The sequence below is a fragment of the Ciona intestinalis genome, chromosome 8, assembly GCF_000224145.3.
Source record: "Ciona intestinalis chromosome 8, KH, whole genome shotgun sequence".
Taxonomy (NCBI): Eukaryota; Metazoa; Chordata; class Ascidiacea; order Phlebobranchia; family Cionidae; genus Ciona; species Ciona intestinalis.
Window position 1 is genome coordinate 4,376,229 of NC_020173.2, and position 27,806 is coordinate 4,404,034.

At 36.4% G+C, this 27,806-nt stretch overlaps 10 protein-coding genes across 15 annotated transcripts; 6 read left to right on the forward strand and 4 right to left on the reverse strand.

Annotated features, from left to right (window-relative positions):
* The first annotated feature begins 343 nt into the window (after positions 1–343).
* LOC100177081 lies at positions 344–3,332 on the forward strand. 4 transcript variants are annotated; one of them, XM_026835588.1, is made up of 7 exons: positions 344–526; positions 701–778; positions 1,038–1,082; positions 1,234–1,272; positions 1,518–1,565; positions 1,984–2,021; positions 2,099–2,268. In XM_026835588.1, the coding sequence occupies exons 1-7, from the start codon at positions 486–488 to the stop codon at positions 2,197–2,199; spliced, it is 390 nt and encodes a 129-aa protein (XP_026691389.1). In that variant the 5' UTR covers positions 344–485; the 3' UTR covers positions 2,200–2,268. The 4 variants fall into 4 exon arrangements, with proteins under 4 accessions (XP_026691389.1, XP_026691388.1, XP_026691387.1 ...); XM_026835587.1 differs by having other exon boundaries at positions 345–526; positions 1,978–2,021; XM_026835586.1 differs by lacking the exon at positions 2,099–2,268 and adding an exon at positions 2,457–3,332 and having other exon boundaries at positions 349–526.
* LOC113474450 lies at positions 3,267–4,798 on the forward strand. The gene is made up of 2 exons (XM_026835589.1): positions 3,267–3,391; positions 3,603–4,798. The coding sequence occupies exons 1-2, from the start codon at positions 3,267–3,269 to the stop codon at positions 4,003–4,005; spliced, it is 528 nt and encodes a 175-aa protein (XP_026691390.1). The 3' UTR covers positions 4,006–4,798.
* Positions 4,799–4,807: 9 nt separating this feature from the next.
* Positions 4,808–6,317, forward strand: LOC100186486. The gene is made up of 4 exons (XM_026835593.1): positions 4,808–5,371; positions 5,448–5,585; positions 5,861–5,920; positions 6,205–6,317. Exons 1-4 carry the CDS (start codon positions 5,273–5,275, stop codon positions 6,298–6,300), a joined length of 393 nt encoding a protein of 130 aa, XP_026691394.1. The 5' UTR covers positions 4,808–5,272; the 3' UTR covers positions 6,301–6,317.
* A 1,776-nt stretch (positions 6,318–8,093) lies between these two features.
* LOC100176269 (leukocyte elastase inhibitor-like) lies at positions 8,094–11,674 on the forward strand. The gene is made up of 7 exons (XM_002125888.5): positions 8,094–8,337; positions 8,736–8,869; positions 9,401–9,514; positions 9,641–9,887; positions 10,234–10,418; positions 10,914–11,078; positions 11,292–11,674. Exons 1-7 carry the CDS (start codon positions 8,151–8,153, stop codon positions 11,487–11,489), a joined length of 1,230 nt encoding a protein of 409 aa, XP_002125924.4. The 5' UTR covers positions 8,094–8,150; the 3' UTR covers positions 11,490–11,674.
* Positions 11,675–12,077: 403 nt separating this feature from the next.
* LOC104265911 lies at positions 12,078–15,755 on the forward strand. The gene is made up of 3 exons (XM_009861058.3): positions 12,078–13,571; positions 13,633–13,825; positions 14,269–15,755. The coding sequence occupies exons 1-3, from the start codon at positions 13,486–13,488 to the stop codon at positions 14,995–14,997; spliced, it is 1,008 nt and encodes a 335-aa protein (XP_009859360.1). The 5' UTR covers positions 12,078–13,485; the 3' UTR covers positions 14,998–15,755.
* Positions 15,756–16,800: 1,045 nt separating this feature from the next.
* On the reverse strand, positions 16,801–20,440 carry LOC100179418 (leukocyte elastase inhibitor-like). Of its 2 annotated transcripts, none has more exons than XM_009861059.3 (7): positions 19,899–20,440; positions 19,699–19,832; positions 19,407–19,520; positions 18,938–19,184; positions 18,605–18,789; positions 17,724–17,888; positions 16,801–17,211 (listed from the first exon to the last, which is right to left on the reverse strand). In XM_009861059.3, exons 1-7 carry the CDS (start codon positions 20,083–20,085, stop codon positions 17,020–17,022), a joined length of 1,224 nt encoding a protein of 407 aa, XP_009859361.1. In that variant the 5' UTR covers positions 20,086–20,440; the 3' UTR covers positions 16,801–17,019. The 2 variants fall into 2 exon arrangements, with proteins under 2 accessions (XP_009859361.1, XP_002130997.1); XM_002130961.5 differs by having other exon boundaries at positions 16,801–17,562.
* Positions 20,441–20,467: 27 nt separating this feature from the next.
* LOC104265914 (tRNA-splicing endonuclease subunit Sen54-like) lies at positions 20,468–22,903 on the reverse strand. The gene has a single exon (XM_009861060.3). It carries the CDS (start codon positions 22,170–22,172, stop codon positions 20,649–20,651), a length of 1,524 nt encoding a protein of 507 aa, XP_009859362.1. The 5' UTR covers positions 22,173–22,903; the 3' UTR covers positions 20,468–20,648.
* A 517-nt stretch (positions 22,904–23,420) lies between these two features.
* Positions 23,421–26,033, forward strand: LOC100176272 (ribitol-5-phosphate xylosyltransferase 1). 2 transcript variants are annotated; one of them, XM_002130852.5, is made up of 5 exons: positions 23,421–23,620; positions 23,823–24,009; positions 24,290–24,592; positions 24,665–24,835; positions 25,099–26,033. In XM_002130852.5, exons 1-5 carry the CDS (start codon positions 23,494–23,496, stop codon positions 25,499–25,501), a joined length of 1,191 nt encoding a protein of 396 aa, XP_002130888.1. In that variant the 5' UTR covers positions 23,421–23,493; the 3' UTR covers positions 25,502–26,033. The 2 variants fall into 2 exon arrangements, with proteins under 2 accessions (XP_002130888.1, XP_026691377.1); XM_026835576.1 differs by having other exon boundaries at positions 23,427–23,620; positions 24,290–24,493.
* Positions 25,223–26,846, reverse strand: LOC100186488 (guanosine-3',5'-bis(diphosphate) 3'-pyrophosphohydrolase MESH1-like). The gene is made up of 4 exons (XM_002130820.5): positions 26,677–26,846; positions 26,483–26,618; positions 26,185–26,345; positions 25,223–25,779 (listed from the first exon to the last, which is right to left on the reverse strand). Exons 1-4 carry the CDS (start codon positions 26,783–26,785, stop codon positions 25,646–25,648), a joined length of 540 nt encoding a protein of 179 aa, XP_002130856.1. The 5' UTR covers positions 26,786–26,846; the 3' UTR covers positions 25,223–25,645.
* LOC100184111 (NADH dehydrogenase [ubiquinone] 1 beta subcomplex subunit 9-like) lies at positions 26,837–27,745 on the reverse strand. The gene has a single exon (XM_002130807.5). It carries the CDS (start codon positions 27,656–27,658, stop codon positions 27,044–27,046), a length of 615 nt encoding a protein of 204 aa, XP_002130843.1. The 5' UTR covers positions 27,659–27,745; the 3' UTR covers positions 26,837–27,043.
* Between the last annotated feature and the right edge of the window lie 61 nt (positions 27,746–27,806).

Here is a 27,806-nt window from a genome sequence, read left to right on the forward strand (position 1 = left end):
CCTAGACCGACAGTGCAGAGAGTCTAAAACTTTTAAAAAGGTAAAAAGTTCCGGTACCTATTGAGCCACAAATGCTTATTAGCTCAGTATTTGAGATTCGTTTTCCCATGTTAAATGTTCCAGTATAAATATCTATTTGCGCGGGTATATGCCCTCTTTAATTCGATAAAATTACGCCACGAACTCGTACTTGCAGCATAGAGAACTAAGATCTTGCAGTGTTCTCATGCAAGACACAATTCTTAATTGTTAGCCACGCCATAGATACCTAAACATACATTAAAAAATATCCAAAAATATGTTTACCCCGTAAGTTTTAACACTATCTGTCTGAAAGTAAATTTTTATGACGTCAGCGAGCGTTCTGTGAATAATTCGCACACATGAGGCGTTTTGCAGTCTTGCTATTTAGTGTATAATCTCGTTTGCAGGTTGAAAATTTAAATATTTTCGGATTTATTAAGCGATAATTAGCCTGAACAACGATGGAAAATACTTCTAAAGACTCTGGATTCAATACAGAAAGGTAAGTTTATGATTTTAATTTTTGTTTTGCACGAAATATTAAAATAATTTTGTCAAATTTTGCAATGGGGAAAAACAGTTTGCAATGTTAAGAAATATATTTTTACTGTGTTTTTTTTTCTTTTAGCTTAAAAGTTGATATTGTTGCTATGTATTTCTATTTACTAATTTTTAGTCCAAGTTCTTCTTTGGATAGTGAAGAACAATTTATTAATTGGTCAGAAGATGAATCAGCCCCTGATAGCGAGAGTGAGTAAGTAAAAATATAAACTTAAAGCATTTCGATCTGTTATTTTTATACGCAGTTATCCATTAAAGTCAACATTTTTGCTTCTAGTTTTTTGAGAAAAAAATGCTTTTCGTTGAATTATACAAATAATAAATATGTATATATTTAATATATACCCCTAAAAATATAAATAAGAGTTTTTATTTTTAGATAAAACGAGCCAATTAGAAAAATGCTTATAATTCACAAAATACCAATTTAATCAGCAGTGTATGACTTGCAGGTTTAACAGACAACGAAGGCGAGACCTTCTTGACGTGCTTGTCGAGTAAGTATAAGCCATAACTCTGCTACTGTGCATATTCCTTGCATTTGTTTTTTTTACACCCCCCCCCCCCCCCCCCCCCCCCCCCCCCCCTTTTTTTAAAAAATAAAAAAAGAGGGTTTATTAAAAATTTTGACTTTAATTTATCTTTTAGAATTGTGCTGAAGCAACGCAGAGGAAATAGACATGAAAGGTGAATACCGTTTATTTATAAATATATAAATAGATTATACATAATTAATCACTGATTCCAAAGTTAGTTGATTTATATCAACATGTTATACCTTTTACTGAAATTAAAAAATGAGATTTTAACAACTTGCATCGGTAATTGTTTTTTATAAAAAAAGATCTGTCATTTTGGCTAGTATAACCATAGATATGTATGTGTACCACTGTACTGGTAAAATCCCAAACAATAATAATTACTCAATTTAGAGAACGTGCTCGCAGGAGACGGAGACACCGACGTCACTTGTATGAAAGGTATATTATGGGGAAGTATAATATCATGTGTAAGCATTTTCTTTAATAGTAGAAAAGTTTTTATGTTTTAAACAAGTATGGTATATGTATGATACCCAAATTAAGTTTTGTATTTGTTCGTTTGACTTTATTTGTTTAATATCTATTTCCTTTATTAAAAGTATCTATAAATTGTATAAAAATAAAGAAATGCAATGAACGTTGACTGCTGTATTGTGGGTTTATCAGCCCTGATTTTATCTAACACTATTATTCAAATTTGACCTGCAGGGTATAATGGTTAATGACTTTCTTCTCTTCATTGTATTAATTAACCTAATCTTTTTATTTGCAGGAATACATAAAAAAATTATATATGTGTTTTTATATCAAAAATTTAATCCAATAACCTTTTTTTGTGTTTTTTTTTAAGAAATAGTCGAAGCAGGCCTGATACACCAGAGCCTTTGATGAAAGGTAATCTATTTATATTTTGAAATTGTTATAAACCATAAGCTTGTGTTTCATTTAAAGAAAAATGCAAATATTTGCAGTAAAATTTATGCTAACCTTGGCTGAAATGCTGCCAAAACCGGAACATTATTTTGGAACAAGTTTTTCAGCAAGAACTTCTGGTATATTTTTTGTTATCTGAATTAAATTATAGTTGTGTAGGGTGTGATCATTTAATTAAAAACCAGAAATTAAAGAATGGGTTTGATGTGTTTTTTGTCCCGGTCGTGATTTATCTAAATAAACACAGAATTCTTGTTGACCTAATACTACATTCTAGGTTTACTAGTGTTGTGTGAATATTACTACTACAATCTAGATTTAGTACCGTACTACAATCTAGCTATAAGTACTGTAAAACCCTTTTTAAATATTAAAAAAAAAACACTTGATAATTAGGAAAAAGAAGAAAATGCCCTATTCATGATTGTGGTAAACGCTTTATAAACGTGACGCACCACTACACAAAGTATCATCCAGATGTGGACAAGCAATTATTCTGCTATGATAACCTGGCTAAAGAGTTAGGCATCGGAAAGTATAAGAACTATGTAGGGTTCAAGTGCAGCTTCTGTGGCCAAATGAGGATGTGTTTTGAAGCACATTGTAGAAACGTTCACATTAATGAAGTTGACGTAAAGAGTCCAGAATTTCAAACCATCAAGGAAAACTGCAGGATATCACATAAAGTGCGACATCGCTAAAAACAATACTTGGTGTTTAATGGTGCAAATACGCAATGTTTTTCTTTTCATTTTCACTTCAATTGCATTTTTACTTCAATTGTTTCTTTTCTATGGTACTATTTTTGTAGGAAGGCAAGAATATAAAACCATTAGTACTACAGGACCAATGCACTACAGTACAATAGAGACAATATTTTGTTTGTTGTGTACGCAGCAAGGCTGGCCCAGCAAGCAGGAAGCTAATATGTCATTTCCTATGCAAGACTTGTATTGGAATATTATAGTAGTTCTAAGTACAACGTTCATTGCTTTTAACGTGTATATACATGTACATCTAGATTGTGAGGAGGAAGTAGGCATGCATAATTTTAAATAGGTTTCTGTTTGAATCGCCGAGGTTTACACTCCGTTACAGTGGCTAAATGTATATTGTTAGTAGTAAGCTACTTGTGATGCAGAGAACATAGTGCTTATTAACAATCGGGTGTGAATTGCATTAGAAAACTGGCAACCTATATGCCTTATGACTCATTCTTCTACCATGCCAAATTTTAGTCTTACAGGCGTTAATAAAATGTTGTTAATGGTCGGACTGTTCTTGCTGGTTATTGCAATACTGTATGCTTTCTGTGCCCAAAGTGGTGCCGGGTAAGATGAGTATTTTACTATTTTGACTGATTTGCTGACGTGTATGAGTAGTAACTATATAGGTAAGATGTGGCTGTAAGAACTCGTTTTTAGAGTCGCAAGGCTATACGGTTATATAGTTCTGTAAATATTCTGTTATAACCAAATGGGACGAAAACTGATGATAAAAAGTCTTATCTTACACCACCTTACTATAACTTCTTTTTTATAGGACCAGCCCGGAAGTTATTATAGACGTAGACGGCGATCTTGACGATTTGATGAACCGTTTGATCAAGGAAGCGACTTGCAAATCTAACTTAATAGATAACGAAGAAATGCAAAAAGATCTGCTGAAAATGCTTTCCCTGATTAAAGTTAAAATCGAGAGTGAGCGCCAAGAGGATCTAGTTGCACTTCGCTCAAAGTTTCTGGAAGCGTCCTTGCTTCTACGTAGTCCTAAGGTCGGAATGACGGTTCCAAGAATTAGAAAAGTGGCGAGCCTTCAAACTTTTAAAGGCCACGAGTCTGTGGTCGCAGTTATGAGGTCTTCGCACCGAGTTATTGAGAATTATTTAAATAATGGGGACAAAGAAAACGCATTGCTTGAAATTGACCATATCATATCAGCGTGAAAAATCACCACTGTTGTTTATTCTCTTATATAACACAGGATATTTAATATATATGTAAGTGTTCTAATATTCAAGGGCGCCATGGTTAAAACGTATAGGCTATATATTGTATTGCGTAGAATAAATGCTGTGTTGCAAATTGAAATACTTTTTATGTTTATAGCCCATAAATAAGCTGTTGCGGCCCAGGCATGTTATAAGCCCAAACTACATATGTTTAACCAACGCTTAAAGATATATAGGTATATCTATAAGCGTGTTTTTTTTTATTTCTATAGTGCGGTAATTTTCCATATTGTTAGTAATGGTACACTTCTTACTAAAGGTGTATAAGGCTATAGGCGTATGTTATACAGCTCTGTGAAACCTTGCCTGCTGGCTTTAAACCGAATAGAGAGTCGATCAAAACCGTTCAGTGCATGTTCTTTTGTGAGATTGTTATATCAAAACCGCTCACAGTAGGGTGGGAAGAAATAAGACACTATTTTATGCTGTTTTCTCGTCCCAAAGGAAATTCAAAGAAATATAATACCGTATCCTCACAACTGCTGTAGAGCGTTGTTAATTGTTTAAAGTACAATCAGAATATTTGGATATAATGTGCTAAAGGTGTCCCGTTTTCCCCCATCCTACCATACCAATTGTTTAAATTTTGAGATATTGGGCAATATGTGCTAAATAAGGTGTCCCGTTGCACCCCACCGTATCTTTTTATGGACGTCACGGTTAAACTGTCATGTAACACGACACACACCTGTTGGAAAAGCAATTCAATACAACTATTGTTCCTATATTCAAAGACGCATGACCTTACAATATAGCTTAACTCTCTTTAAACAGGGTGTTGGAGAGATAGAAGAATTCGAAATGAACTTTGATTACTAAACTGTGAATGTCACCATTCAGTTTTGCATTAGTTTTGGTATAGCTGACAGAAAACTTATCACAGTTCAGTTTTTAATACTTTTAGGGGTAAATTTAGACAGAACACTTTTGAATTTGAATTTAAATCAATACTTGTGTTAGTAACAACGATGTACAAATATGAGGTATATCAGATATAGTTAGTCCCTATAGTATGCGAATGTTTTGAGCACAAATTTATTTATGTCTCGTAAAGTCTGTATACAAGCAATCACAAAGATCGGTTACACTATTCAGCAAAGATACACTTAATGGCCTATATGGTTGCATTAATACTGCAGAGGTTTGTTTTGCACAGTTACATTTTCTGAATTTAATAAAACAAAAAAAGGTTTTCATAAAAATGGCACTTGTAATTGCCACATCTGCATTGTTCGGATCGCTGGATTACAATGAATCACCAAAACTAATTAAATACCGGAAAATCATGATACTTCTTGGTGTAAGTTACTTTGAATTTGAAGTCAACGAAACCATTAGTAATTACCCTTAGATATATATATATATACAACTTACAGGTATTTGAAATGAGTTTCGGTTTTATAAGCATTCTCATGGGAATATTGCAAGTGGCTTTGGTTGAACCAAGCAGTAGCAGCATTAGTTCGAAAAAATCCCCACAGTCATATGGTGAAGGGATATGGGCCGGGATCTGGGTAAGCAATCACCATAGACAGTATACTGTAAACAAATATATACTACTGTTATACTGTGGGGTAAGATGGGAAACTATAAGCACCTGAATCATATGTTTCCTTATCATGTTTTAAACAATTAACAACGCTATTTTAGAGACGTGTGTCTACAGTTATATATTAATTTGTAAGTACAGTTCGAGTTTATTACTAAATTGGACGAAAGGAAAATAAAAACATACCCCATTCAATCCTACCCTACCACAAATTTAAAAGAACCATTCTTATCATTGTAGGTTTTGGTTGCGGGCGTACTTTGTATCGCAGCTGCCAAAACAAAAACAAAGCTTTGGTTGGTGAGTTTTATTTGATATAGGACAAGACATATAGATACTTGATCATATATTGCTGTGCCCTGTTACACAAATCTTATTTTTCTAAAGTAACCTTCAAATACAGCTCTTAACGTTGTATTGTTTTGGAAATAACAATAAATTCCAGAATCGCTTTGCTAGTTGTCCTAGTATCAACTTACGTTTCACAATATATCCTCCGCTGTCATGTTGTGTTTGTTATGAATATAATGTTACAGCTCTAATATGTATAATATCAATCTTATATATTAATTATACAATCTCAGATACAAACACATTTGGGGTTCGCGATAGCAGGTGCTATTTTTGCAGCCATAGAAATAGCAATCGCAGCAGTGTTACTTTCTTTACCAAAGGTATAAATCCGTTTCCTGCCGTAGATATATGTGTTTTTGATGTACATATACATTCTGCATTTTTGTAGAAATCATCCCCTATCTTTGGAGGCTTGGCTGTTATAGGAGCATTTGGGTTGCTATCTTGTATCGCTAGTGCAAGCGTCACAACCCCCTTTTACAACGCCCTTACAGGATCTCATGGTCGTTGCAGTGCATGTTGCTGCTGTGCCGAGGTAAAATAACGCTATAATACTAAGGTACACCATGGCCTACTCGAATGAGTAGGCCATGGGTACACAAGCTTCATATACAGTATTTTATATAGTATGAGAATTATGGTACGCAACAGCCCCGGCAAGATCAGGGAATTCGATATTCGAGCCAACAGCCAGTCGTTATACAAAATCCAGGTATATATTCTATATATAGTACTGTGGGGTCAAATTGAATACCGTTACATCACCCAAACGTCACATTTCCTCGGCCACATATAACTATTTGAAAAAGAGATATAAAAAGTTAGTTTTTGTGAATGGATAAGACGATACATGTTTTTATTCTATTTTGTTGCCCTTATTCATATTAAACAATGAACATTTAAAGAACTATGTAACCGCAACCTTACTACCATAAAAGAGCGTTATTATTTGATTAAAATATACGATTAGAAATATGGTATATTGTACGCTAAGGTGATGGCCCGTCTTACCTCACAGTACTGTTTTCATGAAAACTCAATACAAACAATTCCATTGTCAAAACCCATAAACATTATCAATACGCAGCGACTCAATTTGATTCATTGCATCACCTGGAACAATATGGGGCAGAAGGACAGACGAATGCATACGTGAATCCACAGGTTACTGGAGAGGAGGCCTCCATCTAACCCTTAAACACATTTTTCTTAAATTTAATTCTGCAGTATTGTTAGTTGTGTTGTAAATCTTTTTATAGTATGGCGGAGAAAGGTGGGACACTTTTTCGTTCTATTTTTTCGTTTCATTTAGTAATAAACAAAGAACTTTCGAAGAATTATATAACCGTATTCTCACGACTCCCATAGACCGTTGTTGGTTTTTTAAAACACGCTCAGGATATTTAAATATCATGTGCTAAAGTGTCCCATCTTTCCACATACAGCACTATATGTGTTGGTGTAAATACGTTTGGTTTTAATCTGTTTAGTGTTTCCTAATTTTTGTTGTTAGTTTGTATTTCTTAGTCACTATATCAATTGGTCATGTTTGCACTAGACACTTTTTTACGTTGCCGCGCGTTCCTTGCCGCTGGTTTGATTGCTGCATGTCACGCCCCATGCACTGAGTGGCTCCTTGTATACTGCGTTTGCGGAAAGTATAGTTTACACTATCTGTGAGAAGATTGTTGTATTCGTATTGAATTAATTAGGCGGATATTAGCGGTTGGTATATACATATGAGGGCGTTGTAAAACGGCCAAGTGTATACCTTTTGATATAAATAGCTTTTTGATTGCTTTTATTAAATTACTTGCTTTTTTGAGTCATGTTTAGTGCAACTTACAGCAGACTACGACAGAGTCCCGCAATTGCCATTACAATAGCGTCCGAACCAAACTACCGACCGTTACTATACGTAAAAATGTATGAATGGTAAAAAATGTTATGAATAGTACGCTCTTTATACTAAAAGCTGAAAAGCTGTACTAAAAAGCGGTGTGGTAATTATGCAAGCCTGTGAATTTGCCCGGCGTTATATTTAATAAGCAGTGTTTTGTTGCGAAACGTCATTTAATTCGCCTTCTGTTTTATGTCTACCATGCAGCATTCCAACGTCGTCTGGTTTCAAACATGTCTAGCAAAGTCACTTGAGTCGAATAGAAGCATTTATAGGATGCAGTTCTTATATGCGATTGTTATGATTTTGGTTTTGGACGCAAATGCAAAGATAATTGACACGAGCGAGCATGTTGAAAAGCTATCAGAAGCCAACATTGAATTCACGTTGAATTTGTACAAGAATCTGATTGAGGGTGATCCGATGAAAAACGTCATGTTCTCGCCCGTCAGTATTACAACAGGTATATAATATGTTTACTTTAGTAATCTTTGTGTAATCAGCCTGTATTGGACCTAATCTATATGCAATTGTGCGGCTTAGTATTCGCAGTGACGCAATTAGCGGCAAAATGTAATACCGTGAAAGATTACTGAATGGCAACACTAATAATTAATTTCGTCGCACGCGCTTTGCGCTGCAAACTTGTTTTTGAGCGCAGCGGTCTCCCATTCGTTTAATGATTCTGTACTGCGTAGTACCATAAACTGCAAGTCTGCGGTTTTATTTTTAAATTAGGTGTTTGAGGTCGGTCGTTTAAAGTTTAATAGATGCGGACCGTTCGTTTGCACATGCAGAAGCAGGTATTATTTTGTGGCATGTTATTATGTTTTTAACTAAATATGACATTATGCGGTTCAGCACTGGCGATAGCGCATTTAGGAGCGAAAGGCAACACAGCAAAACAGATAGACGACGCTTTTATGTTCAGTAAAATCGAAGACGGCAGATTTCACTCTGCTTTCGGTGAACTGCACGGATTGCTTTTTGATAAGGTGAGTAAAACAACCACATTTGCATGTCAGTGAAGTATTGTAACCGATTTTTAACATTTACACTACGGTTGCCGATAAAATAAAGACCGATTACATGAGTTTCATATTTGAAGCGGGTTGCCAGTTTGGCAATCGGAAATTTTATTTTCGTAATTTAACTTGTAGTCCTTACTATCACGACCTACTAAAGATAAAGTAGGGTGGGGCAAGACGGGACACATTTAACACATATAATATCCAAATATCCTGATCCTATTTTCAAACAATTAACAACAGTCTATGGGAGCCGCGAGGATGCGGTTTTATAATTTTTTGAATGTTTTTTGTTTACTACCAAATGGGATAAGAAAATAGAAAAAAAAGTGTCCCATCTTTTCCTACCCTACTATATACTATATATATTTCTAGTCGGCCGTGGTACCATAAAACAAACTGCTGCTTTTGTTAGTTTCTTCTTCGTGGCTATTCTGAGAATGTTGCACGTTACACTGATACAGTGCAGTCTGTTTAAATTGTCAGTTTATCATTCAGGCCTCTGAGAAAGTCACAGCCAAATCCTCAAATCGCGTGTTCGCCGACAAGCATATAACAGTCTTTGAAGATTACCAGGACTCACTGTCCGTTTACAGTGCAACAGTCGAAAGTGTAAGCAATTATTATTACAACGCCGTCGAGTTCTAAATACATTACGGATTATTATCTGAGCACGACAAATATTTAATTTTAAACACTCACGCATTAATATCGGATTTATTGTCGTTTTATTTTCAGGTTGATTTCAAAATGCCAAAAAGTGCTGTAAAAAAGATTAATGACTGGTCATCTGACGCTACAAACGGAGTAATAAAGAGTATGCTCGAGGAAGACGGGGTGAACAACGATACCGCATTGCTCATTATCAACGCTCTTTATTTTCGCGGAAACTGGGATTACGAATTCGATGAAGGGCGGACTAAGCGAAGGCCGTTCTACGTTTCCAAAGATAAAGCAGTCGAAACATCGTTCATGTTTCAGAACGGTATATGAGGCTTTAGGCTTTTAATATTTAAATAATTAAATCTCAATCGAAATTATAGGTGCTTGTATATATAGTAGGGTGGGAGAAGATGGGACACGTTTAGCACATAATATCCAGATATCCTGATCGTGTTTTAAACAATTAACAACGGTCTATGAGAGTCATGAGGACATAGTTTCATATTTCTTTGAATGTTCTTTGCTTACTGCTAAATGGGACGAGAAAATAGAGTTAAAAAGTCTCCCATCTTCCCCCATCCTACTGTACAAAGACAAAACATTTAATCTATATATACCATATCCTCTATAGTATAGGCTATGTATTTATTAAGGCCCTTCTGTTTTAGAACATTTCAAATACGCGTACATCAACGAACTTACATTACAAGTCCTTGAGATGGATTATGCGGGAACGGATTACAGCATGGTCCTCCTTATGCCCGAAAACTTTGACCTTGCTAAGGTTGAAGCCAACTTGAACCACGCCAACCTTACAAAGTGGTTGTCCGCCCTCGAACACGAATCTGTTGATGTAAGTAAACTGTGTCCATGGCGCACCCGAACAAAAATACAGGGGGGGAAGCCCGCGACCGTTGTAAAGTGCTGTCTTGTATCAAGAGACTAGTTCGCGGCCATGTACAGAGATGGAGAAGAGTAAAATGCCCCCCCCCCCCAATCTACCCTGGTTACGTCACCGACAGTATCATTTTACAAATTTTAATCACCAAAGTTTCAAATTGTGAATGATGCTTGTCACGTTTCTACGCGTGACGGGTTGATTCGAGAAGCCGGTCCCATTAACTCACCATAGCTAAAACGTTGTGCCTGTTTCTCGTATTCCCAACAACACGTAGCTTCATTCAACGTATTTAGTTCACTCTCGGTTCTTATGTATCTTATTTATAATTATCGTTCCAGATAAGTCTATAGAACGACCCAGGAACCAACGCGCACGAAATTTATAGATAATCAAACATTTAATACAATAGCAGCATTAATTTGTGACAATGCCTAACCTTCCTACCAGCTCACTATCCCGAAGTTTAAACTGGAAGAGACGCTGCAGTTGCAAGAGGTTCTTCCGAAGATGGGTGTGACCGATCTGTTTGACCGACAAGCGTGTGATCTGACCGGAATTGCGAATAGAAATAATCTCTTCGTGGACCAGATTGTGCACAAAACTGTACTAGACGTAAGTCGTAAATTAAATAACCAATCTTTGCCACATTCAACACTAAACTTCCATGCGCAAGTTTCTAGGGTTTCAGATACCATAATATTATTTCCATATAAAATTATCATTCACATATATTATTTCATTAACTGCCCACTCCCAGATATATGTATCGCATGCATATACTCACATGTATTTGTGTATGCTTTTACCCGCTCACTTCATGGTCAGGTGAACGAGCAAGGCAGCGAAGCAGCTGCCACGACCAGTGTTCGAACCCAGTGCGACTCCGTTGCATTTAATCCGATATCCTTTGTGGCCGACCACCCTTTTCTGTGGGCGATCCGGCACCGGCAGAGCGAGCTGCTTATTTTCATGGGACGCTTCTCACGACCGGAAGGCCCGTTGCTCGGCCATGATGAATTTTAACAATATGTTCTATTATAACCTTATATTCTATTATAATTTATATCCATTTGCAATGTTATGTAGTTGTCACAATGCAAAAGTGCAGCATTCGTTTTTAGTTCATGTAATCGGTGTTTCGTTATACACTGGTACACAAATAGTAGAAAACAATTTGGGACAATATAATATTTGAGCATACTGACATACTCTGGTAGTCTATATATATATAGTACTGTGGGGTGTGATGGAGTGCCGTTAACATCTTAAATCCCATATTTCTCGGGTTAAACTGTAAGTGCTTCAAACTGTTAACAACGCTCTTTTAGAGTCGCGGTTTATGGTTATATACGTTTATATATAAATCTTTAAATAAGCGTTGTTTAGTACTCAATGTGACAAGAAAATAAAATGAACACATGGTCTATCTTACCCCACCCTACTTAATACAAGCATATAGTAGGGTGGAGAAAGATGGGGCACTTTTTCATTCTATTTTCTCGTCCCATTTGGTATAGTAAACAAAGAACATTTAAACAACTATAAAACAGTATCCTCACGACTCCCATAGCCCGCTGTTAATTGTTTAAAACACGATCAGGATATTTTGATATTATGTGCTAAAGGTGTCCCATATTCCCCCATTCTAAGTACCTAAAAAATGTATACAGTAAGTTACATACGTGGTAACGACTGTCGTTTCCCTTTATACGAGGATATTCAATTTATACATTTAATCGTTTTCATTTAGGCTTTGCTTGTAATACCAAAAGAATATAATTCGACCCGTCATTGCTGTATATAGATTTCTTTTCCGTTTCTCGAACCCTACAGTATGAGAAGAAAATGTGCAGTAGTTTTCCTGTCGTGCTCGTTTGCAGTTGGTGAGTGCTTGACGAAAGGAGACAACGACAAAGCTCTAAGAAAGATCAATGAAATATTCGAATCATTCCACCAAAAACCGCAAGGTATCTCGCTTTTGGACCTAACCCGTTTCAGTATGCTAACAATTTTCCAGCAAGGGAATTAGAATTTTAACCCGACCAGCAGCAGAATCGCCTTACAAGAAACTCAATAACTTATTGGAACGTTTCGTGACATCCCCCTATACAATTTACAAACTAAAGGGGAGCTTCGCCGTACTGTCGTTAAGGCGACGCCGCTGGTGAAGAATCTTATTCAAATGGAAAGAACAAAAGACTTAAGAAAGCTGAGAAAAAGAATGACCAAAATTAGCCAATCAATTGTGCAACTATTCGGAAATAACTTTGTCGGTCATGTTGGCTACGCCACATTTAATCGCTTCAATTCATCTTTTCTGTTTTTGTTGGCAATTGATTCTGTCATAGAAAGATTTCTCAGTAGCGGAAACAAAGAAAAGGCGCTGGCTGGAATCGATCTCATACCTTTGCACTTTACAGAACTAACAGGCGTTCCTAGTTGGGTGCTGACTTATGTACAAAACGAATAATGCAATGGACTTAAAAAACGTTCTTCCATTTTACCACTTAAAAACACCAGTCAAAACACCATTTATGGTTACTAAATTGGATTCCATTCGTATTTTATTCAAAACACGAATAACAGAATTTTTAAATGCATTTCAGTAAATTTGCCAATTGGATGTGTTATTTTATTTTAAGTATAGTATAGGGGTGGGGGAAAACGGTACAGCTTTAGCATATAATTTACAAAAATCCTGATTATGTTTTAAACAATTAGCAACCATCTAGGAGAAAATAGAATAAAAGGTGTCCCATCTCCCCCCTACTTTGTTATATATATTATAAATAACGCTTTTCTAATTTTTGAATGCAGTTTTCAATTCTTTGGTATGTACATAGGGAAATACCCATTAGCGCAACGAGAGTTTCAGATTTTCACTTCAGTTATTCTAATTGAACAGTGAAACCTACTATGGTGAAACCATAAGAGTCCACACATAGATTACATTGCAGCTAGATGTATATACTGTTTATGGTTTCTGTTAGCGCATATTAGTTGTTTTTGTTTGGATAAAATGACCTGGACGGATTTAGCCTTTTTCTTTATTATTGTAATTCTAGTTTTAGCCCTTTGTCTCATATTTCATTTTATTGTGGTAAGGTAAGAAAAGCATTATTATTTATCGCCGTTTACAAGTATATAGTTAAAGATTGTACTTCAGGGGTTTCGGAGCTATCGAAAGAAAATTGAACGCTGCATTAAATGACTTCGTCGACTCGTTTGTTCTTAGAACAGAAAATGAAATTGAGAAAGATATGAAAGCTATCTTGTCGCTTGTTCAAGAAGCAATTGAACCCAATATTACAGTCGATTTGCATCGAGTACGACGAAAACTTTGGGAAGCGTATATTGAGGTATCTATATAGTATGATATATAGTAGGTTGGAGAAAGATGGGACATCTTTTCATTCTTTTTTCTCGTCCCATTTGGTAGTAATCAAAGAACATTCAAAGAATTATAAAACCGTATTCTCACGACTCCCATAGACCGTTGTCAATTGTTTAAAATGCGGTCAGGATATTTGGACATTAACTGCTAAAAATCTTCTCCCACAGTACTATATCCAATACATAGCGTATACGGTATATACACAATCAGTATAAGCGACTATAGGTGGGCGGTGACGTATTGTATAAACACCGATGTATTCATGAAATACTGTGACTCACGGTTCGCAGAAACAAACAACATAAAACGGTCTTGGAAATTTGGTAAATGTTAATATAGAGACATTTTAGCCGCTTTGAAACAGTTTTCACTTTTCACATAATTTGTCACGAAAGCACTGTATTACAGATTTCTCTTACCGACGTGGTCACTTCTGAAACTTCAAATATGAAGGAAAGTTGCACGAAAGTTCTTCGTTCGACTTCCAAGATCATTAACAAATGTCTTATTAAAAATGATTGTGCTACAGCTTTAAGAGAAATTAATGGAATTGTCGCAAAGTTCGACTATGAAACTCAGCATGTAACCCGGGTTTCGAGACATGACTTCAGTTTTGCCGATAAATTTAAAGCGGATATTTCAGATATAATGAAACCACCAGAACCACCACAGCAACGTCCATTGGCAATTACTCAGTCTTCCGGTCAAGAAACACTAACCTCTAATAAGGAACTAAATACTTTATTAAAACGAATCAAAAACCGACCTTATACTATTTACAAAACTAAAGGTGAACTGCGCCGTGTTGTACTAAAGGTATTGACAAATGTAAAGGATTTGATTCAATTGGGTGAGGTGTACGATTTGGAAAAGCTGACATATACCTTGCCTGAAATCAGCCACGCGGTGTTTGAAAAAATGCACAAGCCGGAGAATCAAGCATACCATGACCGATTCCATGCAACTTATGTCTTTGCAGTGTCAACTTTTCGAGTTGTAAAGTGCTTTCTGGGTGACAGGATGAAAGTTTTAGCGATGATAGGCATCGATAACATTGCATTGAACTTTGATGAAGAAGCCGGAGTTCCACTTGAATTATTTCAGGTTCTGGAACAACGACTGTTGGAATCTGTATAAGACCCAATTTCGGATAATTTTTTTGTATCTTTTGTATTGCGATTTTTAGAAATTTGTGCACACACACACAAGTGGTTTTTATCAAGTTTTTTCCATGTGGTTTCTACACAGTTCGTAAGAAAAATATTAGCATTGTAAATAATCCCGTTCTTTGCGAAATTGTGATTTTTTAGTTGGCATATAAACCAGCTAAACTTACAGTATATGAATATTAAACATGCTTTGATTACTGCACGGTATCCACGTCGCTTAACATTTGTGTAATTGCTTCCGCATGTAACGCAGCGAAGTCTCTACCTTTTCCCTGCAGCTGCTTGATTACGGCGTGTTCGGCGCTTTCTGCAATTTAATAATGAAAGAGTGCTGTTAGTTAGAACCACCAGTATTCGCTGTACTGTTGCTCTGTGTATAGTGTTGCTTTGTTATTTGTGTTTACGTGCATTATATCTTCGCTCAGTTGACATGTAAGTTCTACTTTATTTATTGTATTGTAGGGTAAAATGAAATACCTTTAGCACATAGTCATAGAATCTCATATTTCCTTATAGTGTTTTGAACAATTAACAACGACATTTTGGAGTCGCTGGGCTATCTAGCTACAGTTATATAATTCTGTAAATATTTACTGTTTACTACCAAATGGGACGAAATAGAAGAATAAAAACATGTATACTAACGTTTATAATTTATTGTATCGCTTCGGTTTAATTTAACTATATATGTTTATACTCTAGTAATAAAAGCTTAGTAGACTGCCAGAGCTTGCCCGACGATTGGCTGTTAAAACTGAGTCCTGGATCAAAGTACAATTACGAAGTCTCTATGATCCTCGAAACCCAACTGTGTGAAAACCTAGCATATTATACTTGTCTCGTTATGTATAGTAGGGTGGGGGAAGATGGGGCACCTTTGGCACAGAATACCCAAATATCCAGATCGTATTTTAAGAAATTAACAACGGTCTACGGGAGTCGTGAAGATACGGTTTTATAATTCTTTGAATTTTCTTTGTTTACTACCAAATGTGACGAAAAAATAGAATGATACAAGGGGTCCCATCTTTCCCCACCATGCTATATATTCAGGTCTCGTAACAGAGATTGCAATCACGCCACCAACACATACTGGGGAGCTGCAAACAACCCATTCGTGAGATGGCTACCTGCAAAATACGAGAACGGGTTCAGTACAGCTATTGGTTGGGAGTCAGATCGGTTGTAAAATGAACATCGCCTACCCTTGGTTAGCGAAGTCTCTAATGACGCAATGAACACATCCAATAACCGAGTGACTGGTAAGTTAACCACGTGGATTAAACACTGTTAAGGCTTTAGATATTGGAAAAAATGAACGTATACTTGTATGCTCTCTCATCCGCACCACTTTAGAGGGAATATATTTGGCATGTCAGACGTTCTACGGATATAGTAGGGTGGGGGAAGATGGGACACCTTTTCATTTCATTTTCTCGTCCCATTTTGTAGTAAACAAAGAACATTCAAAGAATTATAAAACCGTATCCTCACGACTCCCATAGACCGTTGTTGATTGTTGAAAACTCCATTCGGATATTTTTATATTATGTGCTAAAGCTGTCCCATCTTCCCCCACCCTACTATATAAAATTATCTAAAAATTCTTTGTTTACCACCAAATGGGACGAGAAGAGAGAATAAAAACATGTTCCGTCTTACCCCGCCCTACTATATATACGTATAATGCATTTGGGATAAACATATAATGGTTCACTACTAATTTGAATCACTCATTTTCTGTACAGGCAGTTTCGAAATAACCACATAATATATTTGCCAGTAATTTATTACTAAAGCAGGGCATTGGTTGTAAATTTACTAACAGTTATTTCGACATGACTAACAAAATCAATTACTGTATATTTAAAAATCGGCACCAACAAAGTTGGATTTTCGTACAAAACAGCGTGATAGAAAAAGCATACAGTCCATGCATTGGCAGAAGAGTCCAGAAATACTGCATATTGGTAACGGTCGGTGTTTGATGTTATAGCTCGTCGTGGGAACGGATCTTTCCTGCTGGCCGCTTGTAGGCGCCAAAGAGGTGGAAAGCATTGTTAGCTCGACCGCGCACTATTATGATGAAGGGGTGGTCAACGTATACGACAGGACGATCAAGGGCTGGTGTTTGGTTGGCGTCTGCTCGCTCCTGGGGTACAGCTCCTCCGTTTTCTTCGACCTGTTACACATCATAACGTCTTATACGTTGTGTTTTATTACAGGCGAGTGAATGTGGCAAAAACACGTGAATAGCAAACTCAAGGCAAGCAAGGCAGAAGTGCGGAAAAAGAACAATGAGAAACCGGTAGAAACCGGTTCAAAGTGGAAAAGTAGATTAGAATTCATCATGGTCGAGCAATGGGCCTTCCGGTCGTGACAAGCGTCCCATGAAAATAAGCAGCTCGCTCTGCCGGTGCCGAATCGCCCACAGAAAAGGGTGGTCGGCCACAAAGCTTGGGCGAGAGTTCAAGGAACGAGCTTGTATACGAACAGTGGTCGTGGCAGCTGCTTCGCTGCCTTGCTCGTCCACCTGAGCATGAAGTGAGCGGGTAAAGCATATACAATGCAGGTTAGTATATGCAGACTCAAATCCGGAGACATATTGGCGGCTATTTTCGATGCATTTGCCCAAAAAACACATGCAAAGTGTGTTGACATGCATTAAATGTGATCAACAAGGACACGACTTACCTCCAAAACGGTCTTATGCACAATCTGGTCCACATTAAGGTCTTTGCTCTTCGAGATGCCGGTCAGATCACACGCTTGTCGGTCAAACAGATCGGTCACACCCATCTTCGGAAGAACCTCCTGCAACTGCAGCGTCTCTTCCAGCTTAAACTTCGGGACAGAGAGCTAGTGGAAGGACAAAGCATTCAACGTAAGTATTTATATATCTCTTTGAATACAGTAGCGAAGATCAAATTAATTAAAACAGCGAAGCCAATAGAACTAGCAACAAAACAATAGATTTTAAACTCGTTGTGTGGGTAAAAATGACTCTAAGGCTGTATTTACCTAAATGAATTTAAGTTGTAGTTTTGAGAAGAGTGTTGGGGGGTCATCGTTCATAACATGGTAAATATATGAATGAATGAATGAATGAATGAACGTAACTTACTTTATCCTCGCGTGGCCGGAAAACGACAGTCGTTATAACACGGGTGTGCACCTCGCGCCAGCTTACGAGTTACCAAGTATCTTACTTTGTGGGTGATTATTTTTTTTTTTTGGATTTTTTTTCCATTTTTATGTATGGCTGATAATTTGGACAACCCATTAGTGACCACTGGGTTGGAGCAATTGCCGTTAAGTGTCTTGCTCAAGGACACATACGCCCACAATGGTAGCAGCGACGAACCTTGAACCCATTACCTTTGGGGTAGAGACAGGCGCGCTAACCACTACGCCACGGCGCCAGACCTATATCTTTGGTAAAATGACTCTAAGGCTGTATTTACTTAAATGAATTTAAGTTGTAGTTTGGAGAAGAGTGTTGGGGGCATCGTTTATAACGTGGTAAATATATCTTTTGTAAAAGTCTTTTAAAAATGAAATAACAGGTCACTTACATCAACAGACTTGTATTTGAGGGCGGACAACCAATTTGTAAGGTTGGCGTGGTTCAAGTTGGCTTCAACCTTAGCAAGGTCAAAGTTTTCGGGCATAAGGAGGACCATGCTGTAATCTTTCCCCGCATAATCCATCTCAAGGACTTGTAATGTAAGTTCGCTGATGTACGCGTATTTGAAATGACCTAAAATGCATAAATGAGGTTTTAAAATGGTATTTCGGAGGGCAAAGGCGAATATTTCGCATTGAAATGCGCGTACAATGCATTAGCATTGGGATATATATAATTTAAAAAGAAATATCTAAAAGAATTAAAACGTGCACAGGCCTACCTCTTTGGAACATGAACGGTGTTTCGACGATTTTGTAATGGGAAACGTAGAATGCCCTTCGCTCAGTCTGCATTTCGTTAAACTTGGAGTGCCAGTCCCCGCGAAAGTAAACAGCGTTTGCCACGATCAGGGCAGTGTTAGAGTCCACAGCGTCATCCTGCAGCATATTTGATATTTTTCCATTTGTAGCGTCAGATGCCCAGTCGTTGATCTGTTTCACGGCATTGCTTGGCGTTTTGAAGTCAACCTGGGAAAAAAATAACATTAAAATAGGTCAAGAAATTGTAAGGAGAAATATATTACGTTTGGGGAAGATGGTGCATGCTTTCATTATCTTTAATCGTCCCCGTTTGGTAGTAAAAAAAATATTTACAAAATAATTTAGCCGTATTCTCAAGACTCCTAAAGATCGTTGTTAATTGTTAAGAACACGCTTAGGAAATGTAGGATTTTTAATTAAACAACTTACATTTTCGAGTTTTGCACCGTAGACAGTCAGCGCGTTTTTGTAATCTTCCAGAACTTTCCTCTTCTTGTCAGCGAACACCCGATTGGACGATTTTACGGTGACGTTGTCCGACGCCTGAAGAGAAAAACACGATTAGCGGTTTAGAAAGAAAAACTCGCACTTTTTCTGTGCAAAAAATTCTCGCCTTTGCTGCGATCACGAAAGTCGGTCTTTTATCGACAACCGTTGTTACAATAAATAAAAAAATCGGTTACATACTTCACTGACATGCAAATGTGGTTGTTTTACTTACCTTATCAAAAAGCAATCCGTGCAGTTCACCAAAAGCAGAATGAAATCTGCCGTCTTCGATTTTACTGAACATAAAGGCGTCGTCTATTTGTTTTGCTGTTTTGCCTTTCGCTCCTAAATGCGTCATCGCGAGTGCTAAACCACAAAAATTCAAACATTAGGTAACATACAGACATGCTGGCTACAAAACAGTTAACATACCTGCAGAGATACTGACGGGCGAGAACATAACGTTTTTCATCGGATCACCCTCAATCAGATTCTTGTACAAATTCAACGTGAATTCAATGTTGGCTTCTGATAGCTTTTCAACATGCTCGCTCGTGTCAATTATCTTTGCATTTGCGTCCAAAACCAAAAGCATAACAATCGCATACAAGAACTGCATGTTGAACGGTTCTAGTCGACAAGTGACTCTTGACAGATACGGCTCGAACCTTATCCTAACCCACAAAACCAGACGTACTAACGTGGAATGCTAGTAGACACTAGATTGCCGGTAGTTTAAATAGCGAGACAGAAATCTCTAGAAAACAGACAGCGGCGAAGAAAAAGGCGATAAACAACAAACCACTGCGCCAGACGTGGCCTTTTTACGCCAGGCAAATTATTGGTACCCCAGTTTAAATTGCACGTTTACAGTTTGGTGAAAATTGTCCATCTTTTCCGTCAATAACTCCGGTTTGTTTATTCTTGCATGGCGACGTGGGAGTTTTATGGAAACAACTAAACTACCCATTTAAACAAGCAAACGCGACCCTACGACCTACTTAGAAATCAAGGTTATGTAAATTGAAGTAGTAGTTCTGTGTACAACTTAATGACATTCAAAAATGACCTCCGATTGAGGTTGTTTAAAATCATGCATACAACAATTCCAAGCAATGTCATTTGCAAAATAGTTAGTTATGCAATGACAGAAAAAATACTGTTTTTATTTGAAAAATTGGCTTAACCAAAAACATCAGTTGGTATGTCAATGTTATCGAAGCCAAAAAATATTGGTTTTCCGTGTTCCATAATTGCGATTTTCACAGGAATGCCATCACTGACACAATTAACTGCACAAATTTCAGAAAATGTGGGAAGGTAATGTTGTGTCGCACTGATTATCACTCTCAAAAATGGTTGTCCAGGTTTAGTCCTTCGAAACGGTTTCACAGTGTCAGTTTGAAACACATTAAACTTTATTTCATTCATTGTACTTTGCTTGACAGTTGAGGTTTGTACCTTAGCAGTTGAAAGTACATTTAATTGGTTAAGAATGCACTTTGTGGTATGTGCTTGATTAGGTTGATTAAGAGGTTTGACTTTTCCACTGTTCATTAATTTGTGAAGGTTCTTCATTTCTGTATCACGAGAATTAACTGCTTCTGCAACCATTGCCTTGTATTGGCTCCAATTGCTCGCCTTGCGGCAAATTTCTATATATCCAATGTGTTTTGGGTGCGAGTAGTCAGCAGCTGTAAATGTATTAGTGGTTGTATCATCCCTTTTTATTCTTTCATGCCATATATTGGGCATAGTGTGTNCAGTAACATGTAATTCAAATGGTAATAATGTTATATCAGGGAAGGTTAGGGTAAGAGATTGAAATTTTGCAAAATTTGGAAAACTGCATTTGTGGGAATGACTTGGAGTAGTTTCTGTGTTTCGTACCATATTAGTGGTATTCGACTTCAAATCTGCTTGCCACCAGTGTCTATATTGACAATTATTAGCCATAGTTTTATGTAAATCGGATTTTGTAGCGAAGGTTTCAGACTCTTCAGTTTTCTTTTGTCGTTTTGTCTTATTTAAATCACTTTGGACTAAAGGATCCTCTTCTAAAGGATGTTTTTTGTCCAAAGTTTGTATGTTTTCGTGGTTTGTTTCAAATTTTTTTTCACATACACCAAGAGGTTTATTCGATAGAGCATTGTTTACATTAAGACTGTACCTTTGTACCCGATAGCCTACTCTACATAGGTATGCATAAACTTGGTATTCATCTAATGTACATCGCAGTTTTTCGGGTACTGGACAGAGGAGGAGTGTATAGGCATCCTGCATAGACAGTTCTAAACCTTTGTAACACAGTTCAATGTCTCCAACATCTAAAAGAAAAAGGCATTCTTCGGGGAAGAGAGCTAAGAAACCCTTTTCATGCAAATGACTTTTTGTTTGCATGAATTTACCCTGCTTTAAGATTTTTGCAACAGAATATTCCGGTAGCCACTCTGCTTTTCCTAGGTTTGCCAGCTTCCGCACTTTCCAAGAGGACAGAATTGTGTCTTTTGCATCATGGTAAGCCTGTAGTCTTGAAGTTTCTTGCACAGTACCCCCAAATTCAGAAAACTTGGCCCCACCTTTTACTGTTGGCAACGGAATAACAAAACCAGGTCTGTTTTCAAGAATGACCTTTGATTTAGTTACATCATCCTTATGAAACTTATCCAAAGTATCCAATCTGCCTTCTTCATCTGAGCAGTTCATGCCTACACTGCCAAGCAACACCAGCTCCTACCCAGTATCTGAGTCTACCTAACAGTTATGTCCATTTTACTGTAAAATAAATGCAATTCATATACACCAAAATTCTGTTTCGCTAATACCAATTGTTTAATCATTCAACTCATGATATTTGCCAAAAAAGTTTAATTTCCGAACTTTTAAAACCAATCTAGCACAACAAGTATTAATAACTCGCTTTACAAATACAGAATTATTTCAGCAAACACAAAAATCATATATTTCTCAGGTACATAGTAATAAATATCCAAATTTAAACAGGAACAATGTTGTTTTGAATTTCAGTTATTCATCTTCTTCTGCAGCTTTCGCAGCTTTTATTTGAAGAAGTTTTGGTTCCAGATATTTGAAGCCATTTCCTTTGTTTATGACGTCATAGAATACGTAGCTGGTTGTAGAATCGAAAACTTTTGCAAAGGCAAATCCACCAGTGATTATGAACAAGGCAAATGTTGAGTTTCGTCGAAAAATTGGGTACAGTAGGTTGGTTAAGAAGGCCATTGTTTTTAGTTGTATGAGAACTTCTAGTTGTACCTATTCTATGATTCCTAAAAAAAACATGTTTTAGTTAATTAACGATAGATAGTATCATGTTACTTTTATAACACCATTAGTGTTAGTCAACAATTTGTTGGTGTTAAGTAATACTTAACGTTTAAATAAAAAATCCATATTCTTCCAGAACGTTGCCATAACATACGAATAATTCGGCCCTATTTTAATAACAGTCAGTAACCTCTGCTTTATATTTCCATGCAGTCCCCTAATTTTACGGACGAGTGAATTTAGCGGTGACCTCTGTTCATAGATATCGGACACAAGCCATGTACAGTGTACACAAAAAAACATGTTTACTAAAATGCTAGTTTAAAAACTAATTTAATTGTTTAATGGCAGGCGTACGCACTTGCTAATAATATAGCGGGTGTATTACGAATTCACACATTCTTTTTCGTTACACGGTTTTTGGGCACGTTAATGGTTAAACCATAAATGCGTATTGAATATCCATGATTTTATCTTCACAGAAGTAAAAAAACAACTATTTAGCCGACCAGGAAAGGTATCGGCATAAACTAATTCTTGTCCTAAACTTTGACAATGCGTATTGTACACATATTCCTAACCAAACATTTTATTGCCATATACATTCAGTCATGCGTATCTTTTCACATGTCAGCTGTAAAAACTTTTATCTATTTTATATTCAGTCTTTGTTTAGATGAATTAGTAATAGCAACTACAATTCAATTTTTAACAAAACAAGTTTGTGGGCTTATTTGGCATGAGAATCAAGCGTACCGCTGCAGTATTTTGCATGTGCATCGGATACGGACTGGTATCTCTCTTTTCCGCATACACTATGATTCAGAAACATGAAACCAAGAGGAAATCAGATTTACACTCTGCTGGTAAGTGAGCTTGGCGCTAATTTAATACCTGTAATATTTTATGTTTATAGAATTAGTGGTTCGGCACTAGTGAAGAATCTACCCCGTTACCTAATAACCTCCAACCCCTAACTAACTATTAACCTATTTTCAAATAGTGGTTCCAAAAGCATTTCATTCATATAATCAATTACAATATATTTTTTCCTATTTTTTTAAACAGATCTACCGAACTTTCAACAAAAAGAAAATAGCCAAGCCGACAATATAACCATACCAAAGTTAGAAATCATTGATACTAGTGGTATAGGCATGTATTTATGGAAACATATACTGATGGCTGATCTACCAGATTATCCAAATGAAGGATGGTATCAGTCGAGATTAACTACATCAAAATTTAATCTAAGGTGAAAAATCATGGTTTGGTTTTAAACTCTTTCTGAATAGCATTTATGATTTAAAACTCATTTTTTTGTAGAAAGGTCATGAATTTAAACGGATAAGGGTTGATACTGCAAATAAAGGCAGGAGACCTTTTTGTTATGCTGTACTCTTTTTGCCACAAGCGTTTCATTTGTTATAATTTTTTTTATGTTTTATTATGATCCCGTTTCATTTTTTATATTTTTAATTACCAATAATACATGTAAATTTTTTATTATAATTTAATACTTTTATTTTCTATAGATATAATCTTGGAAATGGATTAACTCCATCCCAGTTGCTTGAAGAACCGAGTGGGAATGTTATGCTTGCGTTAAATGGAAGAGACAAATCAGTTTCATCTCATGCAGAACTCTGGTTGGACTACATCCTAAAAATGCCACACTTAAAAAATCTTGGTCTTTTATTACTAGGAGATGAGAGTTGCCACAACACAATGCTAAAGAAGTATTTAAAACATGAAGTTTTGAGGGTTGTGTTTTTAGTCTATGATTCTCCATTGGTTGACAACATTAGAATCTTCCAGTGGCCTTTGGGCGTTGCATCGTAAGGTTCTGTTTTATCTATTGCTGCCAATCCTGCTCTTAAAATCTTCGTAAATTTTGAAAACTTTCTCAGGTACAGGAACTTTCCAAGTGTTAAATCAGAGACTCTTGACATAGAGAAAGAACGTTCATATATATGCAACTTTATTGGAACTGTGTACGCTAATTCTTCAAGGGAAACATTGAAGTCAGAGACTGGCTTCATGAAGAATGGATCAAAGTGCATTTTTAAATACAGGGAAAGGTATGATAGATAATAGTACAATTATACAGCTACATAGAATGTTCATTTTAATAATTTTATTAATTGCGGTACAATTAATATATAGAGTAGTCTTATAGACTGTTTATTTAATGTGACTGCTTCAGGCTATATATTCAATAGAAAAAATTAGTTCATTTATGATAGATCTTTTTAGAAATTACAAAAAAAAGTGCATAAGACAAATGAGAAAACAAACTGTTTAATAATTAGGTCTTAAACACCTAAATAATTATTTTTTGTAGTTGGTTAACTGAGGAGAGTGCCAAGTCATCAGTAACCTATCAGCATGCATTACTGAACAGTGATTTAACTCTGTCACCAGTTGGGAAAAATTCTGAATGTTACAGGACATATGAGGCATTAGAATATGGTTCGATTCCTGTAATAGAAAATCAAGTACAACCAAACAGTTGTGAAGGTACTAAACTGGCACCATACAGCTTATTAAAACAGCACAGTGCACCTGTGTTATATGTGCAAAATTGGAAACAGTTAAAGTCAGTTATTGATACATTTTCAACTTTTACTCTTAAAGAAAAAATAGAAAAAAGAAGAACATTAATGAAGTGGTATCAGGATTTTAAACTGGCAATGAAGAATTCATTCTTACAAAACATGTATAACTTATTTCGGCATAAATCATGATTTATGCCAAATCATAAAAGTTTTGAGCTAGTTTTTATATATATATTTTGTGCTTTAAGTTTTGTAGATTTTTATTTCTATGCTTTTAGCGAATCATGACATTATGTTGTGTTTTTCTTGCAGTGCTTTTCAAATCTCAGTAAATCAATTTTCTGTTATGTTTTTTGCTTGAAAAAGTGCATCAAGTTTTTCTTCCAACATAGAATTTGTATTTCTTAAACCTGCCACTACCTTGAACGCCCATTTAAAATATTCTTCAACCCTTTGTTCGCTCCAGCCTAAAAAACAACTTTTTGTGTTATTTTCTGTGATGTGTTTTAGTATCTACACAGTTGTACTCTATCTTTTTTTCAGTGTTTTTTTTGCTCTGTCGATGTTTCACACATTTGTGATTTTATGATCAATGAACCGTTCTGTAACTTATAGCTTCTTGCCTTTTCACACATTCCATACCCTTCTAACAGTTTAGTATGATTTGGGACTCGATTTGAATGAATGTTACTTACTTTATCGTCGCAAGGCTGAAAAACGACAGTAATGTTTTTTTTCACACACCTTGTGCGAAGCTTGCGAGTTACCAAGTATGTTACTTTGTGCAAATCGTGATTAGCAGGCATGAGCAAAACTGAGCTATATACTTTTAAATAGCACACCTAGTAAACTAGTGAAATGATATGTTTTACCTTGTGGGGAACACCTGTTCAGGTCTCTAAGGTTGTACAACTTGTCAGCAAGCTTCACCAACTTAGCTTCTCTGCTTTTATGTGGAGCATTACAGACTTGTAATTTCTTCCGTTCTTCTTTTGGAAGTGTTTTATCATCCGTTACTTCAGCTACAACAGATCTATTTGAGAAGTAAAAGTAAGTTAGTATTCTGATTTAATTAATGGTATGGATCTTGGACATTTAGCTAAACCTGATATCTTTACATTATTTTATGTACTACATAAGATAAGAGGAACATTTCTGTATGTAACCCACTTAACAGTTTTTCCAAACAACTCTTCTATTTCTTCAAAAGTAGTTTCAGTATCTTCAACAGTGTCATGCAAAACTGCAGCTTGCAGAACCACAAGGTCTTTAATACCCGCTTCTTCACTTAATATATTTGCCACTCCTAAATACATTTTGTAAGTTTGTTCCCATACAAGAGTCTGTACCATTATTTTAGTTACCAATAGGGTGGTTTATGTATGGTGTCATCTCAGTATCTTTTCTTCTTTGGTCTCTGTGCTTTTTTGCTGCAAAATCGACAGTTTTTAACAAGATTTGCAGATCAGCCATTGCCAGTTTTAAATATATTCTATCTAATCCGACAAACCAACAGTTTTTCCACTAAACAAATGCATTATAGTTTTGGCTTTTTACTTTAAGATAAGGGTCACAAAACAAATACGCCAAAGAAATAGTTTATTTTTTATTAATTATATATTTCACTTGTCAAATAAAATATAATTATATTTGCGGTTCCACATCAATCATTAAATAACACATTTTTAGTTTAACATTGTTTGAAACTTCAAGTGAGGAAAAATGAACTACTCAATAAGAATCTTGATCCTTAGGAAACCAAGTCATTACTTTCGGTCTTTCCAGTGCCCTAGTGACGGTTTTCCACCAAAAAGGAGGATAACCATCTTTCTCCTTGGCAGCGGGCAACTCATCTGTAAGTGAAACACCCTTTTCAATGTTTTGTTTGTCAGACTCCTTTAACCATTTCATTTCATCTGGCCAGGTTTTCATTCTTGTCTCGCACCATTTTTCACGCTTGTCAAAGTAGTCTGGAAACATCGCCTTTTGTTGTGGTTCCCAGTGATCCATCGTCGTTTCTGGTAGCTGATGTGTCCAACTTCTCTCATACATTACACCACCTGGCTCCTCTGGGAAGATCAAAGGAAATGGGTGCTGGTTTTCCCAAAACTCCTCTTCACCAAGGCGCAGAAGTTGGGTCGCACGTTTGAAATCGGTCTCATTTTTGTACTTATCAAATCTTGCCCGCAACAGTGTGCGTTCGTAACAAAAACCAGTACGACCATAACCATACTGATCGGCACACCAACATTCTAGATGGCGAAGAGATCGCTTATAGAGGCTGAGCACCTTTCGTTTGTGTGAAAGGAATTTGTATAGAGAACCAGCGGGCACACCGCTCGTCATCTTTATTCCTCTTGTATCTCAAATATCTCCTCAAAGCAACTGCGTCTGCGTGTATCTAGAAATGCAACGACTTTGAAGTGCGACACCCAACGGATACCAAACTACATATTGTCGTACATCAAATTTAGCAGAAATATTACTGCAATCC

What these genes read in the sequence shown, in the direction of transcription:
- LOC100184111 (XM_002130807.5), bottom strand. Translation starts at nt 27,658, where the DNA reads ATGACGAGCGGTGTGCCCGCTGGTTCTCTATACAAATTCCTTTCACAC.
- LOC100186488 (XM_002130820.5), bottom strand. Translation starts at nt 26,785, where the DNA reads ATGGCTGATCTGCAAATCTTGTTAAAAACTGTCGATTTTGCAGCAAAA. An exon ending in TTGTTTGGAAAAACTGTTAA is followed by an intron (nt 26,346 to 26,482) that starts GTGGGTTACATA and finishes CTTCTCAAATAG; the next exon opens with ATCTGTTGTAGCTGAAGTAA. An exon ending in GAACAGGTGTTCCCCACAAG is followed by an intron (nt 25,780 to 26,184) that starts GTAAAACATATC and finishes GTTGTTTTTTAG; the next exon opens with GCTGGAGCGAACAAAGGGTT.
- LOC113474450 (XM_026835589.1), top strand. Translation starts at nt 3,267, where the DNA reads ATGACTCATTCTTCTACCATGCCAAATTTTAGTCTTACAGGCGTTAAT. An exon ending in TGTGCCCAAAGTGGTGCCGG is followed by an intron (nt 3,392 to 3,602) that starts GTAAGATGAGTA and finishes TCTTTTTTATAG; the next exon opens with GACCAGCCCGGAAGTTATTA.
- LOC104265911 (XM_009861058.3), top strand. Translation starts at nt 13,486, where the DNA reads ATGACCTGGACGGATTTAGCCTTTTTCTTTATTATTGTAATTCTAGTT. An exon ending in TTTCATTTTATTGTGGTAAG is followed by an intron (nt 13,572 to 13,632) that starts GTAAGAAAAGCA and finishes ATTGTACTTCAG; the next exon opens with GGGTTTCGGAGCTATCGAAA. An exon ending in TTTGGGAAGCGTATATTGAG is followed by an intron (nt 13,826 to 14,268) that starts GTATCTATATAG and finishes ACTGTATTACAG; the next exon opens with ATTTCTCTTACCGACGTGGT.
- LOC100177081 (XM_026835585.1), top strand. Translation starts at nt 486, where the DNA reads ATGGAAAATACTTCTAAAGACTCTGGATTCAATACAGAAAG. An exon ending in TCTGGATTCAATACAGAAAG is followed by an intron (nt 527 to 700) that starts GTAAGTTTATGA and finishes ACTAATTTTTAG; the next exon opens with TCCAAGTTCTTCTTTGGATA. An exon ending in CGACGTCACTTGTATGAAAG is followed by an intron (nt 1,566 to 1,977) that starts GTATATTATGGG and finishes TTTTTTTTTAAG; the next exon opens with AAATAGTCGAAGCAGGCCTG.
- LOC100176269 (XM_002125888.5), top strand. Translation starts at nt 8,151, where the DNA reads ATGCAGTTCTTATATGCGATTGTTATGATTTTGGTTTTGGACGCAAAT. An exon ending in GCCCGTCAGTATTACAACAG is followed by an intron (nt 8,338 to 8,735) that starts GTATATAATATG and finishes TATGCGGTTCAG; the next exon opens with CACTGGCGATAGCGCATTTA. An exon ending in TCGAACACGAATCTGTTGAT is followed by an intron (nt 10,419 to 10,913) that starts GTAAGTAAACTG and finishes CCTTCCTACCAG; the next exon opens with CTCACTATCCCGAAGTTTAA.
- LOC100179418 (XM_002130961.5), bottom strand. Translation starts at nt 20,085, where the DNA reads ATGCAGTTCTTGTATGCGATTGTTATGCTTTTGGTTTTGGACGCAAAT. An exon ending in GCCCGTCAGTATCTCTGCAG is followed by an intron (nt 19,833 to 19,898) that starts GTATGTTAACTG and finishes TTTGTGGTTTAG; the next exon opens with CACTCGCGATGACGCATTTA. An exon ending in TCAAATACAAGTCTGTTGAT is followed by an intron (nt 17,889 to 18,604) that starts GTAAGTGACCTG and finishes TCCTTCCACTAG; the next exon opens with CTCTCTGTCCCGAAGTTTAA.
- LOC100186486 (XM_026835593.1), top strand. Translation starts at nt 5,273, where the DNA reads ATGGCACTTGTAATTGCCACATCTGCATTGTTCGGATCGCTGGATTAC. An exon ending in AAATCATGATACTTCTTGGT is followed by an intron (nt 5,372 to 5,447) that starts GTAAGTTACTTT and finishes TACAACTTACAG; the next exon opens with GTATTTGAAATGAGTTTCGG. An exon ending in GGATATGGGCCGGGATCTGG is followed by an intron (nt 5,586 to 5,860) that starts GTAAGCAATCAC and finishes TTATCATTGTAG; the next exon opens with GTTTTGGTTGCGGGCGTACT.
- LOC100176272 (XM_002130852.5), top strand. Translation starts at nt 23,494, where the DNA reads ATGAGAATCAAGCGTACCGCTGCAGTATTTTGCATGTGCATCGGATAC. An exon ending in ACATCAAAATTTAATCTAAG is followed by an intron (nt 24,010 to 24,289) that starts GTGAAAAATCAT and finishes TATTTTCTATAG; the next exon opens with ATATAATCTTGGAAATGGAT. An exon ending in TGGCCTTTGGGCGTTGCATC is followed by an intron (nt 24,593 to 24,664) that starts GTAAGGTTCTGT and finishes AAACTTTCTCAG; the next exon opens with GTACAGGAACTTTCCAAGTG.